The 21,518-nt window shown below is 36.4% G+C and overlaps 1 protein-coding gene across 1 annotated transcript in view; it reads right to left on the bottom strand.

Annotated features, from left to right (window-relative positions):
• Window positions 1–21,518, bottom strand: part of septin9a (septin 9a) — a 108,535-nt gene that overhangs the window by 2,084 nt on the left and 84,933 nt on the right. The window contains 8 exon segments of the mRNA XM_051101245.1: window positions 1,573–1,624; window positions 4,609–4,705; window positions 4,790–4,885; window positions 8,406–8,523; window positions 10,986–11,123; window positions 11,466–11,547; window positions 11,721–11,849; window positions 19,091–19,291. Of these exon segments, the coding sequence (XP_050957202.1) occupies window positions 1,573–1,624; window positions 4,609–4,705; window positions 4,790–4,885; window positions 8,406–8,523; window positions 10,986–11,123; window positions 11,466–11,547; window positions 11,721–11,849; window positions 19,091–19,291 (913 nt within the window).

The raw sequence follows: 21,518 nt of genomic DNA, 5'->3' as shown, positions 1-21,518 counted from the left end.
ATTTGAAGGCAACAATTATCTATCGTTCATTTGTATGTTCTTTCATTCATTAATTCTATCTAGATCTATCGTTTATGTTCTTTCGTTTGTTAATTTGTTTGATCAATCTATCTACCGTTCTTTTGTTGTACCTCTGTCTTTATCTATCGTTCAATCACTCTCGTTCTAGCTATCATTCATTTGTTCTCTTTCATTCATTCTATCTGGTCTTTAGTTCTGAAATCTCATATTTGAAGGCAAATATGTTGTTTGTTGTTTGCTCTTCGTTCGTTAATTCGTTGTTGGTCTATCTATCTATCTGTCTATCTATCCATCCATGTCTCTAGCTCTGAAATCTCATATTTGAAGGAAATGATTATCTATCTATCGTTTGTTTGTTCTTTCAATCAGTCTGTCTATTGTTTGTTTGTTCGTTCTATCACTGTCTTTAGTTCTGAAATCTCATATTTGAAGGCAACAATTATCTATTGTTCGTTTGTCCTGTCGACTGGTTATTTGGTCTGTCTATTGTTCGTTTGTTCATTCTATCTCTCTTCAGTTCTGAAATGTAATATTTTAAGGCAATTATCAATCGTTTGTTCGGCTGAATATTCTTTTGTTTGGTAATTTGTTTAATCTATTTCTAACGTTCATGGTATCTCTGTCTTTAGTTCTGAAACTTCATATTTTCAACAATTATCTATCATTTGTTCGTTTGTATATTCTTGCGTTTGTTAATTTGTTCAATCCATCTCTATTGTTCATGGTATCTCTGTCTTTAGTTCTGAAACTTCATATTTTCAACAATTATCTATCATTTGTTTGTTTGTATATTCTTGCGTTTGTTAATTTGTTCAATCCATCTCTATTGCTCTCTGTATCTCTGTCTTTAGTTCTGAAACTTCATATTCGAAGGCAACAATTATCTGTCGTTTGTTTGTTCTTTCGTTCCATCCATCTACCATCCATCTGTCCATCTATCCATCCATCTATCCATCTGTCGTTAGTTTGTTCGTTCATTCATTGTATTTCTGTCTTTAGTTCAGAATTTTCATATTTGAAAGCAACAGTTATCTATAGTTTGTTTGTTCGTACGAAACAAATGTGCATTCAAGAGAGTATCATGATGCATGCGTGTGGTACTGCTGACACAGGAGCCGCTGTTCTGACATATAACGTCCATCTCTCTTAATTCATCATCTGTATATTCTGGTTCAAATAAGAAAGGCTGGGCAAAAAATTGCAAGTCATCCTCTCTGTTGAAATCTTCAGACATGTTTTCGAAGACTGCTTTATGTAGTGTGCATCTTGTGCTTGAAAATAGGGGCGCAGCGCATCCAGGTTCTCCATCAGAGAACAGAGAATTTGTGTTCTGAAGATGAACGGAGGTCTTATGGGTGTAATTAATAACACAATTTTCATTTTTGGGTGAACTATCCCTTTAAAACATAAGTACAGTTTTTTTTTTTTTTTTTTACAGATGTAAAGTATGTTACAAAGTGCACATTTGACACAATTAAGCACACTTCTTTTGCAAAAGGTTACACTTGTAGTACTGTTTGTTAACCACAGACATAGACTTAATCTACTGACCTTATGAGGAGGTCCCGCAGGTAGGCAAACTCACAGTGGGCAATATTCTCAACTACAGAAACCAAAACACAGCAGAAACACAAGTTACAAACAAAAGGCAAAGAGCACTGATCATATCAATTCAGTTTTCCCAATGTAGCTATTTGGAGCAACACAAAGCAATAAGCACTTGTTCACTAGGTGGAGCTGTTGCAGGTATATACTCGGGGGGAGGTGGACGGAGATGAGACATAATCACCTCAATCTCTAGTAATTCAATTTAAACCGAAGCCTTCCAGAAAGATAACCCTGAGAGCCTGACAAATTCGGTGTGACAAATCCACAGCTGCCTGGATGTGAAAAAATGTTTATGAATTATAGATTACGTCAAACTCCATGAAAGAGAAACAAGAAAGCCACCACGGAGTAGACATCCAGTGCAGGAAATGAAAGGTTTTCAAAAAGAGACTTTAATAAGAGGAGTCAAGCTCTTCAGAAACATTACAGGATAATTACAGAGTCATTTGACTCTCAAAACATCTCACCAAAAATTAAAGAGTTTTTACTATGCAAGCTGCTAAGTACATCAACCGCCCAGATAGTTGCTATTCAAACAAGGTTGTATATTACTTTACAATAGCACGTCAACAAGTAACAAGCTTGTGACAGCTTCAGTGACAATGTTGATTATAACAGACAATTACTAAGACTTTAGTCTGTATGATTGATATGTGACCATGGACCACAAAACCATGTCTTATGTAGCATGAGTATATTTGTAGCAATAGCCAAAAATACATTGTATGGGTCAAAATTATTGTTTTTGCTTTTAAGAAAAAAATAATTAGGATATAAATTAAAGATCATGTTCCATGAAGACATTTTGTAAATTTCCTACCAAAAATATATCAAAATGTAATTTTTGATTAGTAATATGCAATGCTTTTGGACATCTTTAAAAGGCGATTTTCTCAATATTTTGAGAAAACCATACCATACATCAATGGAAAGCTTAATTATTCAGCTTTCAGATGATGTATAAATCTCAAATTGACACTTATGACTAGTTTTGTGGTCCAGGGTAATATATAATACATCATTTTACAATTAGAAGATAATACTTTATACAACAGCTTTTTTTTAGTCCTCGAATCTGATTGGCTAAGAAGAATGCATCATTCTAGTGATATCGGAACTTAAACTGTTTCATCGTTTGTATCACTCCGCTTCAGGCAGATGCCCAGATCAACTATAATTTATAAATAATACTGTTTTTGTGTCACAAATGTAGTTTTAAGAGTTTTTAGGCGAGAATATACTTGTTTAGACTTCAAATACCTGGTTTGTTAATAAAGATAAAGTCTATTTGAAAATTTGCTGCAATGTTTTCAGAGGAATTGAGCTCCAGAGCATCAGCGGCCATTCAGCGCTCACGAACCCGCCAAAAGCAGCCTCACCTCGGCCACCTCTTCTGTAATTTGTAGGGATGTAACGATACATGTATTCGTACCGAACCGTCATGGTACGGACATCTCGGTTCGGTGCATGAGGCCTTACAACGAATACAGACAATTTACCCTCAATCCAGAAGGGGGTGCCTGCAGTAATGCAACGCTGTTTTATAACCTCCAGCAGAAGAACAGTGAATGCCAGGAGTTGCACACTTGAAAACAAAGACCACTAGACACTGATCATGTGCTGATTCTGAACACGTCTCTCACTGACAAAGGAGTATAACGTTACTTTAAAGGCTTGCACACTCAACTGTCTGCGAAATGGAGTTTTGTGCTCTTGTATCCTACCTTTCTCATTCAGCACAAATCCAAATATATTCCATAATATTTCCATATTTACGATGTATCTAAATGCTAAACTATTATGTTATTACTATTATAACATTACCAACTGCGCTGTCAAGATAGCAAGGCTGGAAGCCTGGAACTTATGTTCTGTGTGTGTGCATTTCCTTATACCAGTAAAATCAACTTAAAACACTGTCATTTACAGTCTTATTAATAATGCATCACTGTAAAAGGTCTTTTGTAAAATAAAGAAAACAAATAGGATGTCGCTTTCTACCATTTGAGTTTCCTTTCCATCACAAAAATGAACTTAGCAAATATAGGCTACATTATGTGTCGCACTGTTTTTCCCCTTGTTTATCTGTTAACTAAATCAAACATATTTCAAGTATTTATTCCTTGTATGTATATATGTACTGCAGATTATACATATAACATTATAATTTGATTTAATATTTAGTATTTTCACATGTAGGTGGAAAAAACTGTAATTTGTACTACAGTCTGTTCAAAATAAATGAAAAGAAACTTAGCATAGTAGATTTTTTTTTTTTTTTCCTGTTGTACCGAAATTGTATCGAACCATGACCCTCGAACCGAGGTACGTACCGAACTGTGACATCTGTGTACTGTTACACCCCTAGTAATTTGCCACTGGCTCTGATGTCTCTATAGTGGTTAAACATGAGATATAATTCGTTTTGGGTAAATCTCACGGGGAGTCTTTGGTCTCATTAATCTATTATTTGTTCTAGAGGAAAAACCTTTTTTTGCTGAGGGCAAAATCTCATCACGTTATATTTTATAATGATTCATAGGTATTCATATAACCTAAAGTTCAACATATTTATGATCATTTATAATCTTACAAAAGATTTCAATTTGAAATAAATGTTTTATTCTATCTAATCATCAAAGAATCCTGAAGTAATAAGTACTAATATTATTATACATAATTAACTCACTTGGGGAGAAGGGGAAATGGTGAAGTCCCCGTCAATGGGGCTCGGTGATAAAGACATTTAACTGTCCAGCGGTACGCTGACTCACAGACAAAATGACGCACTCATAATGGTCTTCTGAGTGGGTCCTCATTTACAGAGGATAAGGCTTTCTGATGTCTGACTCACAACCATGAGTCTGCGCTTAATGAGCTCCCTTGATGTGCTTTTGGAATGTTGCTGTCTGCATAGTCCGCTAATCTCTTTCTCTCTCCCTTCTCTAAAGAGGTTTACAGACCAAAGAGTCACAATACCTTCAATAGTTCCCCATTTTGTCTTCCTTCCCAATAGTCTTCTCCCATTGACCTGGTACTCCTGGTCACTTCCTACTACTGCAAAAGGAATCATCTCCTAATGGACAGACAGAGGAAACACATAATATCACCATGTTCTTAAATGAATTATGCATGTTTTCTAAATGTACTGCAGACTTACTCGTATTTTCTCATTGATCATTCTGTCCTCTGCATCCTCATCAAACTCCTTCTGCGGATAGACGTCAATCCCATTGGCTCGAAGCTCTTCCCTGATCTATACAAAATAACAGGAGCAAAGCACTGTATATGTAAAATGGATAAACAATTAAAAATAACGTCATCTTTAGAAATACTTCATTCGAACCATTATTTGATAACATATCACACTGCAGTAGAAACAAATATGCCAATTCTGTACAAGACTGGAAGTGGCATCACACTATAAACATGTGTTACTTTGAAACGCTAATTTTTTTTCTGAAAAATAAGTTTGGCTTTTTTTCCTTGCTGGTTAGAACTGAAATGCTTTTGGAATCTGTCAGGAGCTTTTTCCAAAACAGAGAAAGATCTATGTCTGTGCTCCAAACAGCATGTGTTCCTCCTGTAAGAGGCACGCCAGCACAAGCAGAAGAACCGTTGAGGTTGGCGAGTGCTTTCTAACTGCTGTGAAATGCAACTAACAACCCCAGAACAGATGTTGCTTACCTACACTTCATCATACCATGTGTCATCTCAGACTCATACCAGTGCTCTAAAACTGCATGAACAAACTAGTGCACTGCAGCTTTGTTTCAGAATAATCAAACGTAAAGAAAAAGTTAAAAACTTCCAATACAGTCCTTGTTTTCTGCCATGCATATTGTCTTAAGTAATCCACCATCACATCATAAATAAAACTGCATTAGTACTTTGACAGGACAGTAGTGTTTCTGTGGAAGCTGTAGAGACACCACCATCTGCAGTCTTGGAAATCTCTTAGGGAAGAAAAAGACTCCGTTTGCCAACTACAGCTAGAATAACAATGTGACAGCGTGTACTAGTTCTTCCACACATCAATGCACCGGTTTGTGGTTTTCACATTATTCCACCGGGGCCTGCCGCACAAAGATCCACATTGTATTTCGTCTGAGTCTATCTCATACAACATGCTGGGCACAAAAAATAAAATACAAGTGTCCATTATAAAGGAATAATCTTTTAAAAATATATATGCCACGTTCTTAGAAATGCACACAGAAATAGCGCTTTAAAAAACACTTGTGTACCAGAAACATATTTTCCGTACACCTTGAATATATGCGAGTATACACATCCTAATCACATTATTTTCAACAACGTATTAATAAAATATATATGAATTATTTTATTTGCCTATATTCAATAAACATTTTGATTTCTTAACATAACATTTTCTTCCATACCACATGACATTTTACAACCTGAACTAACCTTGTCTTATAAAAATGTCAAAAGATCTGTTGTTTAAAGACCCACTGCACCACTTCAGTTTTATCTGAATGCGTTTTCAAATATTAATACACAGTGAAGCAGTTCTGTTAAAATGTTTATTTTCTGAGAAACAATATTATGTTAAAATATTATTAAAGAATATGTGACCCTGGACCACAAAACCAGTCATATGGGTCAGGTTCTTGAAATTGAGATTTATACATCATCTGAAAGATCAATAAATAACCTTTTGATGTATGGTTTGTTAGGATAGGACAATTTTTGGCCGAGATACAATTATTTAAAATTCTGGAATCTGAGGATGCAAAAAAAAAAAAAATCTAAATATTGAGAAAAACACCTTTAAAATTGTCCAAATGAAGTTCTTAGCAATGCTGTTATTAGGGATGGGTACCGAGAACCGGTATTGTTTTGGACCGGTATGTAATTGGGTCAATACCAGACTACCGATAAGCTTCAGGACAAACAATACTGTTATCGATACTTACGTTGTTTTATCTTTGTATACTTCAATGTTAATGTCGAATTATAAGCCGCAGCTTGTCATTTTCCTTCACTGAGTGATGTGGCTGACATTTGCTCGACGTGCGTTTGATATCCATGCACATATGTGGTGTGTATTAGCGTGAAGACAATCAGTCACGCCGGCAAAAGCAAAACGTTCGAAAGTGTGGGCTCACGTTACAAAACTAAGTGACACCAGTGTCAGATGCAATATATGCAGCTGTGTAATAGTGAACAAAGGAGGCAACACTAGTAATATAAAGAAAAAATTACTAACAAAACACACCTATCTCATGCAATGCACTTACTATGTCTCCCGGCTCCAGCTCCAACTTCTACTCGCGACATACATTCACATCAAATGTCAATTCAGTGGTCGAGTTACACTCACAAGACACTGCAATTAATTTGCATACAAAAGTACATCATTTGCGTTAGCCTTGCGGGTTGAACATTTCATTCGCATGCCGTTCTAACGTGCTCTTTTTCAGAGCACGTACACCTGAAGCGTGCAAATACTAAAAGGCCGGTCAAACATCACATGATTACTTCTTAGTTATCATTTGATTGCGCGAATACTGTCAAAAACACAGAGTTTACATATAAACACAGCTAGTTAACGTTATGTCTAAAGTGAAAGTAAACAGTTGAAAGAAAAACAGATGAGTGCAGCTCTTAAAGCGACGGTACTAAACATGCTGCCAATGTCACTAAAGGGATAGTTTACCAAAAAAACAAAATCCTGTCATTATTTATTCACTGTCATGTTGTACCAAACCTGTATTAATTTCTTTCTTGTGCTGAACAAAAAAGAAGTTATTTAAAAAATGTGGGTAACCAAACAGTTACTGGTCCCCACTGACTTTGATAGTAAAAAAAAAAAAAAAAAAAATAATAATAATAATAATAATAATAATAATAATAATAATAATAATAATAATAATAATAATAATAATAATATTATTATATATATATATATATATATATATATATATATAGATAGATAGATAGATAGATAGATAGATGGATGGAAGTCACTAGGGACCAGCTACTGTTTGGTTAAACTGTTTGTTAAACAGAAGAAAGAAACTCATTCAGGTTTAAAACAACTTGAGAGTGAGTAAATTATGACAAAATTTTCATTTTTGGGTGAACTATTCCTTTAATGTTAACATAAAACACAAGGAGAAAAATAACTCCCTCCTCTTGATGGAAGAACTTTAATACAGTTGCTAAAGTTCAGCAGTAATAAAATAACTTGAAATTTTCAAAAACTTTTTACATCATATATCTTTTTGCACCAAATTGTTTCGATGAGTACCGATAAGTACCAGTATCGATGAGCAGTATCGGCATCGGTATCGATAAAATGTAAACAATACCCATCCCTACATATTACTAATCAAAAATTACGTTTTGATATATTTATGGTAGGAAATTTATAAAATATCTTCATGAAACATGATCTTTACTTTTTGACACATTGTATTGTTGGCTATTACCATGCGACTTTTGACTGGTTTTATGGTCCAGGGTCACATATGTCAAACTAGTTAAATATTTCTTTTTAAGGATTTCATTTAATTGATTTTTTCTTCTTTTTAATTATGTTGTACCATCCTGACATATTTGACTAATGATAAAAAATAACCGTCACATAAACCAGTCACGTTGTTTGAATGGAGTTGTTTAATGAACTACTTAATACTTATTCTACTGGATGTACAATATTATGTATAATAAAAAAAAAACTAGTATAGCAGCACATGAATTTTAACTCTGCAACGAAAATGAAAAGCTCATGTAAATGTAAAGCTCACCTTCTTTTTGAAGAAGTCCCTCTCCTCCAGAGTCAAGGTGTCAGCCTTGGCGATAACAGGAACAATATTCACCACTTTACTGAGACGTCTCATGAACTCTACATCCAAAGGCCTAAGACTGAGGACAAAGGAGAAATAGATGTGATGGATTGCACAGGACTACACATTAACCACCAGAGGGCGAAAACCACCCAAAATATACATGCTCTGAGATGTGACACGCATTCTAAAAATGCTTGGGCATGGAAAGATTATTCACGCAATGTTTTTACAGACGTGTAAGGAGACCGTTGAATGTGGGGGGAAAAATGTGAAAAGGAAAAGGCAGAGATTATTAGAACTGAACAAATCTCCTGCCAGTGTGAATGCAGCAGACCCAGTCTGTATAGTCTCTGTGGCTGACTGTTTGACTCTAATTAGCCGAGCTGTTCAAAGCCAGAATGCAGCTGCTGAGCAGTGACATCTGCAGTGCTGGATGGACATGAAACAGTCAGACATTCACAGCGGCCCACAGAAAGGCCTGCACCACACGCTCAAGGGGCATCAGGACACCGAATTCATGGGTGTGTGGTTGGCATGTGTGTTCAGGATCCTTAGATCTCTCTCAAAATAGACTGGATAGCTGGATGGATGGTCTAATGTCTCATGCATTGAAGTCTCAAATTGATTATAAGTGACAGTAAAGCCATTAATGTTACAACATAGCTCAATTTCAAATAATTTGTGTTGAAATTCCTGTTCAGCAAATAAATTCTAAAAAAAGTATCAGTTTCTACACAAATATTATACAGAACAACTGTTTTTAAGATCCATAATAATCAGAAATGTTTCTTGAGCAGCAAATCAGAATATTACGATGATTTCTGAAGGATCATGTGACACAGAAGACTGGAGTAATGACCTAAAAGTTCAGCTCTACATCACAGGAATAAATGATATTTTAAAATGTATTAAAATGGAGAACAGTTACTATGAATAGTAATTATATTTTACAATATTACGGTTTTATTGTATATTTTTCCTCAAATAAATGCAGCCCTAGTGAAAAATAGAGACGTTTTAAAAACTCCTTTGAACTGCAGTGTAAATATATAATAATCAAGTCCCTTAAAAAGGACATCGGATGCCCATTTCCCACAAGCTGATATGATTCTTTAGGGTCTTAATGAAGTCTATAACATACTTTGGTTAAAATTTCTCAATGGTAGTGTAAAACAACACCCTTTTCATCTTGTCAAAAACAGCTCTGTTCACAACGAGCCGTTTCAGTGCATATCCCTTTAAATGCTAATGAGCTCTGCTCACTCAGAGCGGGTCTAAGGTAAAATTCCAGTGTCAATCAACAATCGTGGGTGGAGCCTGTGCAAAACTACATCATTCTGCCAGGAATCTGGGAATGGCTTGATCTGAGAAAGGGGTTACTATTTATAGGGATTTAAAAAAAAAAAAAAAAAAAAAAAAAAACAACACTGGGTGGATTTTTAGTATTATAGGGTGGTTGTGTACACACAATTATGTTCAAACAACATGTAAAAAGTGAATTTTGCATCCAATGACCCCTTAATATTTACTCTGCACTATCAGATGTTAGACAGAAAGCATCCCTGCTAATGCAGGTCTTGCCTTGCCTCTGTCAGGATAACTGAGCATGTGTACATTTTATTTTAAAAGCCACTAAAAACCATCCTGTAGTACACAAGGAAGAACGCAGAATGCCTGGAGACTCATTCTGGCCAACAGCAGCTATAAAAACACCAGCATACACAATGATTCTCTATCAGAGAGAAACAACAGAACAGACCACCCACTTAATCGGGCACAAAGATATTATTAGATGTAACAAGGAAATGTGCTAATGGTAAACAGTGAATACAAATCCCTGATGTCAACAGTAGCGGCTCGGAGGGCAAATCGTATTACAATCTATAAAATGTTTAAAAATCCCACTGACCCACAAACTGAGATTAAATTGGAAAAAATGTTCCTTGGCTTGCTTAATGTTTCTGTAAGAGTTAGATTGTTAAAAGCCTGCCCTTCCAGCCAAAGGTCAAGCAGTAATGTGTTATACAAGGTCTTGTTAAAATAAGTGCAGTGACTCTACTCAACACCAATTTTACAAGCAGGCCAGGTTTTAAAACTAGAATTATTAACCTGAAAGATGCCCAGCCAGTTCCTGTTTCTAAAAAACAGAAGGGGGGAAGGGTTATATTTGGCCATAGTTAATATGATCAAGTGTATATTAAAGGCAAAAAATCAGATATAAAGATAGCTCGTCTTGATTTACTATACACTGAACATCACTTCATTCTATAGGAGGAACAGTACTGCCCTCTGGAGGCCCTGACATTTCTAACCATTGTTCCCCACCACTTATTCAAGCTAACAGAGCTGATAATAGTTACTAGACATGAGGTATATGGACCACAAGCCCTTTAGGGTTATTCTTACATACTGTTTGAATAGTCAGAACACACTACATCACATGCAAACATATATCCAGTGTATGTTTACATGGATGTTTAGGTAAATGAGGATCTGTTTCAAGTAACTTCTAAAATACACAGATGTATGTTTACTAACCAGTGTCCTGTGGGTGGTATGAAGTATATGCAGCAGTGCACTCGTGAATCTGGGATCCTCTTCTTCCTGTCAATATTGATTTCTTCCTGCAAGTACTGCTCATACTGGTCATTGATGAACTTCATTATGGGCTGCCAACTGTTGAAAGAAGATGAATGAGAGATAAATATAACGACAATTTTACCTCAAAGTGTCTCTAGACGAAGAGTGTTTAACACTACATAGATTTCTCAGGATTTTCTAGGCGATGAAGTGTTGATCAGCATCACTTTGTTGGTTTGGGATGTTGGCATGAGGTTTTAATTTGGAGAGTTTGATTGCTGTTCTCCAAGCACGGCTTCACAGACGGGCGCAGAGCGTGCCCAGAACAAGCGGCCAACACTAACAGAACTGCTTTAGACTGTCATTTATATCTCACAAGAGAGGTGCTGACTGAACTAAGCACATTTTAGACCATATCAAAACTGGAGGCTACTTTACCAATTCTCGTTGTTGATTTGGTCACCAAACCCTGGTGTGTCTATGACTGTCAGCTTCATTCGAACTCCTTTCTCTTCGATATCTGTGTAAAAGACGGCGGACAATTTTACATAAAACAACTAACGCACTCAAAGCATGTCCACTTAAGCTTGATGAGATTTATTGAATTCTAGTGGCAGATAATCTTTGAACTCATGGCCATGCATGAATGTATGAATGACACATGGATTAATAATGACAGATGTGTAGCTTTACCATGACTGATGGACTTGATCTCGATGGTTTTGGGAATCTTTTCCTCAGCCGTGCCCAGGACAGACTTGCGGCTCACCTTAGACTTGAAGAGCGTGTTCATCAGTGTGGACTTCCCCAAACCACTCTGACCTGCACACATGTACAACATTCATTTTAACATAAGGCTGGAATACGCTACAGTAATTGTGCCCAGATTTTTGCCATGACTTGCAATCTAGAGTCAATGCTAGCTGCTACAAGTCTGAGCCAATCTGCAGATTTTGGTCAGTTGGAGTTGACAGATTTCACAGAAATCACAGTATATGATGGGCACAGAATCTGATTTTTGAACTTCAGACATTGATTTAATCTAGCTGGAGAAAAACAAACATAGTAGACATTGTGAGCCAATTTTATAACACATTGTTTTTGTTTGCTTATTTGTCTCACAGCAACAAGACACATTTTTCTGCACAAGTTTATTGTGTTGAGAACAACTTGAAAGTCTGGTAGTCTGTGATTCTTGGCCGTTTTGTGTATTATGTGGGCATAAGCAAGTCAGCAAGTATATGATGGCTAGTTTTTAAAAAAATTCTTTGTTTACATTTGAAAAGTCATGTAGGTCATTCCAGCCATAGGACAGATGCAAGAGCACAGGACTGCGAGAAACAAAGATAAAAGAATATTCACTTTAGCAGATTTCAAAGTGGCACCAGCATTTGACAAATTACTGATCTTTAATGTCAAAGTGAAAACAAATGTATACAAAATTATCTAAAATAATTACATTTGGCAAACCCAATTGAATATCCCTTTGAGTGTATCCAGTGGAGATCAAAATTAGAGGACAAACTATAATTTCTTACATTTCAAAGTCACTGCTTAGTCCTACTTGAAGTTATCCTGACAGGAGTGGAAGTGCAGTTTTTAAGCATATTTTATAAATGAATTGTTTTCTGAAGCATAGTATAAAAAAAAAACAAATGAGATTTAAAAAAGAACTCCTGCTTAACTGGCAGCATTCCTCCAATTTTTACTAAGATTGCAATTTGGCAGGCCGCTCTAAGGTGACTGAAATCTTGCGACGGGACACTGTCCAGACGAAGGCCAAAGGGGTGACCCTTTCAGCCATTCCAATAGAAACTGGTCATTCCAAATCTTTGATTTCTTTAATATTGCAGGTTTACAATGACACCAATTCATTCAAGTCCCCCAAAAAGGCTGGTCGTCCACGTAAGACGAATGCACATGAAGACAGGATAATGCAGAGACTCCTAATCGGGAATCGGTTTAACACTGCAGCTGGAATTGCTTGTCAGTTCAGTGCTGAACAGTCTAAGGATCTGTCTCAGCATGTTCAAGAGAAGTCGGACTGAAAGTGCACTCTGCAGCGACAAAGCCTCTCAAAAGCAGAACGAATTAAAAGGCTAAGCTCACCTTTGGTGAGGAGCATGTTGTGTGGAGAGAGGAGAACTGCTCCAAAGTTCACTTTCGTGAGGAAAGCAAGTTTAATTTATTTGGGTCTGATGGGAAACATTTTGTTTGGCGTCAAACTGAGGAAAGACTGACGTCCAAATGCGTAAAGAAGTCAGTTAAAGGTGGAGGAGGACGTGTCGTGGTTTGTGGGATGTTTTCTGCAGCAGAAGTTGGGTCTCTTATACAGCTAGATGGAAGGTGAATGCAAAAATTTAACAAAACCTCCTTCAGCAACATGCAGTTCCTTCTCTGCAAACATCTACCAATCAGCCTGCAACTGTCACGCAAGACAATGCTCCCGTCATACTGCAAGACAGGTAATGCAGTTTCTTGTAGCTAACACCGAAATAATGAAATGGCCAGGCCAGAGTCCTGATTTAAACCCCTTGACAAAGTTATGGCTAAAAAACCCACTACAGTTACCAAACTATGGCAGTAAGTAGAAGATAGGTGGACCAAGATCACACCAGCATAGTCTGAGAAACTTAGTGATGTCCTGAGGCTGCAAATGTGCTGAAGTCGGTCAAATCAAGGGCCTTTTCTACTAATTTCTGACAGGTGTAACCCTCCAAGGTTTAAGTTGTAATCTTCTTTTGTGCTACAGTGGTTACTGTTCTCTAATTTAGATCACCGTTTTCCACAAAATAAAATTTTTTGTTGAAATGCCTTGGATATTTTGTCAAACATGTTAGTAGAACAGTGGTATACCTACAGCTAATAATCCTTTAAATTTTGAGATTAAAAAAAAAAAAAAAAAAAAAAAAAAAAAAAAAAATTATTTATAGATTGTCCTCTAATTTTGATCTCCACTGTAGATAAATCAATCATTAAAAAACAGATAGTGCATGGCAGAGCTGTAAATCTTCCCCAAAAACTGATAGACTAATGAGTCTCTGAAAAGAGTTCAGCTTTAGTGGCTAAGACAGTTTTACAGCTTTATGGGAGAGTGGCAAAGAGAAAGCCACTGTTCAAAAATGTCACATGGCATCTCGGCTACATAGTGCCAGAAGGCATGTGGGAGACTCTGCAGCCAGCTGGAAGAAGCTTCTATGGTTTCATGAGACCAAAATTGAGCCATTTTTTGGCTGTCAGACTAAACACCCCGCTTAGAGAAAGCCAAACGCTGTGCATCATCCCAAACACACCGTCCCCACTGTGAAGTGCAGTGGTGGCGACATCATTCTGTGGGGATGAAAGAAGATGCTTGCACATCAACACAAATAATAATGTCTCATAAACAACATCAATGAGCCAAGACAGAGTCTAGATCTCAATCCAACTGAGAATTTATAGTTGGACGTCTACATTGACTAGAAGGGTGTGAATACTTATGCAAATTAGACAAATTTGTAGATTTTTTTTTTTTTTTTTTTTTTTTTTTTCAACCAATGTTTTAACATTCACATTTATTTGTTGAGTAGATGCTTTCATCCAAAGAGACTTACAAATGAGCCAATAATATTCATAAGTAAACAATACCGTTTAAATACTTGCATTTGCTGTGCATTATTCTTCTGATCACTATCAAAAAGACTAAATAAATTAATGTAAAAGAATAAAACATGAAAACAAGGATGCTGAATACTGTTTGTATGCCCTTATTCATTCACAGATCACAAGTGATTCTTCCACTCGATCTGTCCCGTGGTTTGAATGAAACTAGCATTTCTTTGGCTCTTGCTAATAGGAGCTTGTGTTTAGCTGTGGTTTTCTTTAGCCACGCTATCTTACATCCGTCAGCCTTGGGCTCGTCACACTGTAGTAATGAGGGCCTGTTCCTTTCTGCACGGAGCAGTGTTGCTAATTCGCTCTCTCTAAACACCCTGTCATCCAATCCCACCATTGACATTGGATCCAGATGTGCCTTGCTGCTTTCCCTCCCCTGTATACTGCCTACAAAAGGCAGCAACTTTCTGACACTTTCATCAGGGAAATGTGATGGAATGAGAGACAGGAGTCAGAATAAATGAGCTGCAGCTGGGAATGAGAATGCTAATGCCGAGGCTTGGCTCTCTCAGCTCTGACTGGGTTAAGTCAACAGCAGGTTTGGCCACACTGACCCAGAGAGCCGCATGTAAGAAACCAGCTGCAGCCTTGCGCAAGTACAGGTTCATTTCGCTGTCTTCAACAGAGCTCATAATTATTTCCCCTTGTAAACACCACATAAATCATTCAAGGTTTAATACAGGAACAGTGTCCGTTGGAATGCTAATGCTGAAACAGACAAATACCACCAGGTGATACCCTAAGCACTTTGCCCTAACACAATGCTCAAAACACACATTGTTCCCTAATTTACATTCTTATTTCCTCATTCCAGACTCCACTTGTCTCAAGTTATTATTTATTTTCATAAGCAAACTGTAAGACTCAGCAACTTCATTTTTGCTTTGTGATCAAAAGCTAAACAACTGAATTCTCTAAAATCGAACTAGATGTTTGCCTGTTCTATATATATATATATATATATATATATATATATATATATATATATATGTGTATGTGTATATGTATATGTATGTGTATATGTATGTGTATATGTATATGTATGTGTATATGTATGTGTATGTGTATGTATGTATGTATGTATGTGTATGTATGTATGTATGTATGTGTATGTGTATGTGTGTGTATGTATGTATGTATGTATGTATGTATATATGTATATATGTATATATATATATATATATATGTATGTATATATATATATATATATATATATATATATATATATATATATATATATATATATATATATATATATATATTTATATATTTATTTATTTATTTATTTATTTATTTATTTATTTATTTATTTTTTTTATTATTTATTTTTTTAATGTGGCCAATATCGGATTTGAGTGTGAGCAGGTCACGGTTCTACACTTACTCATATGGATTTAACACAGAGTTATATAAAAAAAACATCCTGGCTCTTACAAGCGTTATAATGGCTGTGAATGTGTGATACTATTCAGTAGTTTAAAAGAATAAAGTTTAAAAAAATAAAAATAAAGTTACACTATAAAATAATATAGTGTAATAAAAAATACAATAAAGATAATAAAGTGCATCCATCCATCCATCATAAAAAGTACTCCACACAACTCCAGGGGGTTAATTAAGGCCTTTTGAAGCAAATCGACGCTATTTTGTAAGAAAAATATCCATATATAAAACTTTGTAAACCGTAATCTCTATCTTCCACTAACTGTCGTACACGTGCTCACAAGAGAGTCACGTTCCAGCGGATGATGTAGGACGTAGGCGCAGCATAAGTTCCGGTGAGAATATGCTAGTCTCTCGAGAACCAAGTTTTGTTTACAGAAGCAAAGGAAGCAAAGTTTCCTTTGTTTAGTCTCCTCTTGGCTAATATCAAAATCCTCTGACATTTTTCTTTACAAATCCTCGTTTTGTACTTCTAATTCGTGAAGTGTGTTTTGTTTTGCTCTCTAGAGATTATGGTTTATAAAGTTGAAGTAAAATATGAATTTTTTTCTCACCAAAATGCATCCATTTGCTTCAGGAGGTCTTTATTAACCCCCCTGGAGTCGTGTGGAGCACTTTAATAGACTTCTATTGGACTATTGAACAGTAACACCCATTCACTGCCATTATAAAGCTTGTAAGAGCCAGGACATTTTTTTTATATAACTCAGATTGTATTCGTCTGAAAGAAGAAAGTCATTTACACCTAAGATGACTAAAGGGTGAGTAAATCATGGGGTAATTTTCATTCCTGGGTGAACTATCCCTTTAACTCAAATATAAACACTATAGCAAATCACCAAGAGCAACTTAGCAACATTGTAGCAATGTGCTAAAACACTTGTGCTAAAAACAATGTGCTAAATAGCATAGCAATGCTCTGGCAATAATTAACACAGTGGTGCTCATATTTTCTTGAGAAAATGTGAAAATCTACTTAAATATGCTAGTGACATAATCATATGCATGATTTTTTCCCCCCAAACCAGCTAAATGGAATGGAAACCCCACCCAGCAGCTAAGTCTAAATATTTCATTGGTCATGTAAAATCACAGTGCTGACTGCTTACACAATGCTGAAACAAATACTAAACCATAACCTAAACTATAAACTTAACTTACAACCCCAATTCCAGAAAAGCTGGGATGTTTCGTGAAATGCCATAAAATCAATAATATGTTAATTGTTTATTCTCTTTAACCGTTATTTAATTGACTGAAGTACAAAGAAAAAAATTCCAATGCTATTACAGGCCAACTTTTAATTTTATTTTGTAAACAAAACTTTATTTTGTTGGCTGCAACACACTCCAAAAAAGTTGGGACAGGCAAAATGAAAGTGAACTAGTGAAGACTATAGAATATCCAAATTAAACTGTTTTAAATCAACTCACATTAAGCAGGTGAAATGGAAACAGGTGAAGATATCATGTTTGGGTATAAAAGGAGCATTTCAGTCTTTGCAAGCGAAGTTAGATCACGTCTCATCACTTTGTGCCAAATTTCATGTGTCACACTAATCAAAAATCACATTTCTTAATAGAGAATCACAAAGAATTTACGTCTTTGACCAACTACCTCATATAATACTGTGAAAAGAATCAGGGAATCCAGAGGAATGTCAGTCTATGTAGGGCAAGGCAGGACACCTTAGGTAAATGTAGATGACCTTTGACCCCTCAGATGGAATTGCATAAGAAACCGTCATGCTGCGGTGTTACATATAGCCACATGGGCTCAGGAGTACTGCAGAAAACTGCTGTCACTTAACACATTCTGCAGCTGCATCAATAAACGCAACTTGAATTTCTGTTTCTGTTTTCTGTCAAAAAGCTATACATCAGTTCTATGCAGTGATGCCGTGGGGTTTTCTGGGCCAGAGCTAATCTCAGATAGTCAAAGACGATGGAAATGTATGCTGTGGTCAGACGAGTCCACATTTCAGCTTGTTTCTGGGAAAAATGGACGTTGAGTTCTCAGTACCAAAGACCAGGTTGTAGTATAGCGTTGGTAGCACATCCTGATTGGCAGCAGAACTGTTTGCCGCTCTGACCTCTTAGCTGAATTCATGAATTCATGAACTTTTCTTGACAGGTTAAACCAATGAAATTGGCTGCGGGCATGATATGTACTTAAAAGAAACATCACAAGAGTCATACCACCATTAATAAGTGCACCACATCAAACTAAAAATATTTCAGTCTCCTAAAGTATGTGGTCTGTCAAGTATTGCAGAATAATACAGTTTCTCAGAATGTACCGTAAGCTAACACCACATTCAGTGCACTAGAACCATTATGTGATCACTGAATATGTCAGTTTAATTACAGCAGGTTTTATTTTTTCTTTTCTAAAGATGTGAACCTAATTAAACTTCTTAACACATTGCATCTAACAGACTAAAAATACAAATGCTGATACGCTGCAATAGCGAAAAAACATGTACAAGCGCATACAGGAGAAAAAAAAGAATACACTAACATGTAAGAACAAACATGAAAATGCACATGGAGTAGCACAGCCTGACTGGTGGCATTTAATTGAGCACTGCTTATGAAAGCCTGTGTGTAATTGCCTAGCGTAGGTGTGTGGTTGGAAGTGTTATGGAAAATTGAAGCTTTGATTACCATAAGATTGTTTTATTAAAGGTTGAAGTAATTAAATGGTTCGCTACACTTATAACTTATGCCGCTTTCACTTAATGTTTTTCTTCACCAAATGCCTAAATTACAGAGTATTTTTATAGCAAGGCTATTACTGAAATTACCAATGTGGAGGAAAAAGTGACACAAAATCTGATTAAAATACAATTTTAGACTTTAAAATGTCTGAAATAAATCTACTTGAGTTATGAGAACAGTCCAAGCATTTAATATAAATGTTGCTGACTAATTTCTAACAGATCGACGGCTGAAATGTTGACTCACCCACTACCATGATGTTGAGCTCAAAGCCCTGTTTCATGGCCTTCCTCCTCATCTGCTCCAGGATGGCATCGATGCCCACATAGCTGAAGTCGACGCTGGGCTTCTCCATGCTCATGGCTGGGGGCATCTCTGATATAACAGACTCTGCCATGATGCTACTGCTGCTGCTACTGCTGCTGTAGCTGGAAATGACCTCTGACCCTGCAGACATGAAGAGAAGACACAATGAGGAGCCATATTTAATAGGTTATTTTGTTTTAACACTCATATGCATTCACCAGCAGTCAGCAGGCATTTACACTACAATGTATTTTATTAGCTGATACAGACACTCTTGGATAGAATGTGCTTCTGCACAGCTGGAAAACAGACATAATAAACAGGGGACTCTTTTCCAGCCTGGAGCCAGCTAGCACAGTTTTACTTATCGATTTAAATAAATATGCAGTTATTTGAGGTGTATTATTGGGCCAAAAATGTTCTCATCTCGCTTCAAAAGCATCCATCAGAGTACAACAATCTTATGACCCCTCGGTAATCAGGTTGGGATCACACTATGCTACATTACATCAAAAGCCAAGGCACATTATGTGTGGAATATGATCGGATTGCTGAAACCACATGGAACAGATTTTGACCATGTTTAAATTAGTGTAAATGCATATCCACTGCCATTCAGCTACGCAAGTAATACTATATGCAACAAGGTTGCACTGATAATAAATCACGTCACTGACAGACAGAGAAATGTGAGAAATGACTTGGAATCTCATTTATCATCTTTTCTAAGGAGTTAAAATGAAAGGAAATGCAAGACATGACAAAGTATGTTCAATGCATTCTTTCAATGTTTCTAAAGTTCCGTAAATTACAAATGCTTCAGTTAACACAACCCGCACAAAAGATTTCCAGCCAATCATGCTGCAGGCACTCTGGACACAAAATATCTACATACTGCCAGAATTAGAAATCAACACTTGCTAACCTAGGTTTCATTCATTTTATTGGGAACATTGTGTATGGCTCAATATAATGTAAATTATGTCTCTTACTGAAATATGTAGTAGAAAGCCAATTTAAAAACTATGAGGGGCGCCATTATTTCAGTGATGTGAAATGGTTGCATTCCGTGAGCTACTGCCACTACCTTTTGCTATTTTTAACACAAATACTAATACAGTTTTTGGTTGTAATTTTTTGTTGAAGGGCAACAAGAGAAGTGATGCAAGTCTTCACTGCTTTCATAGAGATAAGAAGAAGAGCAAAGAATGGGAAGATGCCTATGAACGAATAAAACTTCCTAAAGACCCACGTCTTTGTTCTCTCCCACTTTAGCTGTGATAACTTTGAGGCTTTTAGTCGACCACAGCTACTGAAAGAGCTTACAAACAGCAGAGACAAGAAACGCTAGATGCCATCCTGGCAGGATGTCGACGCTTATCATGACGCCGCAGCCACTGAAATATTTTCTCAGCTCGGATTTCACTCGATATCTGGGGGCATTTAAACCCACACTTATATCCATCGCCACCTGTAAGCTCTTTCAGTAGCTGTGGTCATTGTATCATTATTTTATTTTCTGAGTTCCGGTAAAAATAGCAACAGGTAGCACCAGTACAGCGAGTGTAACCATTTTAAGTCATAATGGTGCCCTTCATAGTCCAAAATATGTATAAAATATTTTTTAAATTACAGAAATCATTCATGGGTTGCCTACTACATATTTCAGTAAGAGACATCATGTTATATTAAAGGGTTAATTCACCTGAAAATAAAAATTAGCCCATTTTTTATTCACCTTCCAGTCATCCTGTATATGTATATGACTTCCTTCATTCAGACGAATCGTTATATTAAAAATTGTTCTCCGAAAGTTTATCATGGCAGTGGGCAGGCATTTCTCTTCATCAGTCCAAAACAAGTCCAATAAAGCACATCCATCTATAATAAAAAGTGTCTCACGCTGCTCCAGGGGGTGAACAAAGACCTCCTGTAGAAAATCGATGCGTTTTTGTAAGAAAAATATCCATATTTAAAAAGTAAGAATCACTTTAATCTAGATTGCGCTAACAGTCGTACACAGAAGCAGCTCCGAGCAGATGACATAGGACGTTGGCGTTACGCATGTGCCAGTGAGTCTTGTGAAAACTCACGTTTGTTTACAGGTTTCTTTACTTTAGCAAAGGAAAACCAGTATAATCTTGGCTTATAGCGAAATTCTCTGACATTTTTCCTCACAAATCCTCATTTTGTACCTGTAATTCATGACCATTCGTCAGTTCCAAACGGCGCATGTGCAATGCCAACGTCATACATCATCCGCCCAGAGCTGCTTCTGCGTATAACTCTTAGATTATTACATTTAAAATATGGATTTTTTTTTTTTTTACAAGAATGCACTGATTCGTTACAGGAGGCCTTTATTCAC

Source organism: Labeo rohita, chromosome 3, assembly GCF_022985175.1.
Source record: "Labeo rohita strain BAU-BD-2019 chromosome 3, IGBB_LRoh.1.0, whole genome shotgun sequence".
In the NCBI taxonomy this organism is placed as follows: Eukaryota; Metazoa; Chordata; class Actinopteri; order Cypriniformes; family Cyprinidae; genus Labeo; species Labeo rohita.
Note: the sequence above shows the minus strand (reverse complement) of the source record. Positions and strands in the feature narration are given on the sequence as shown.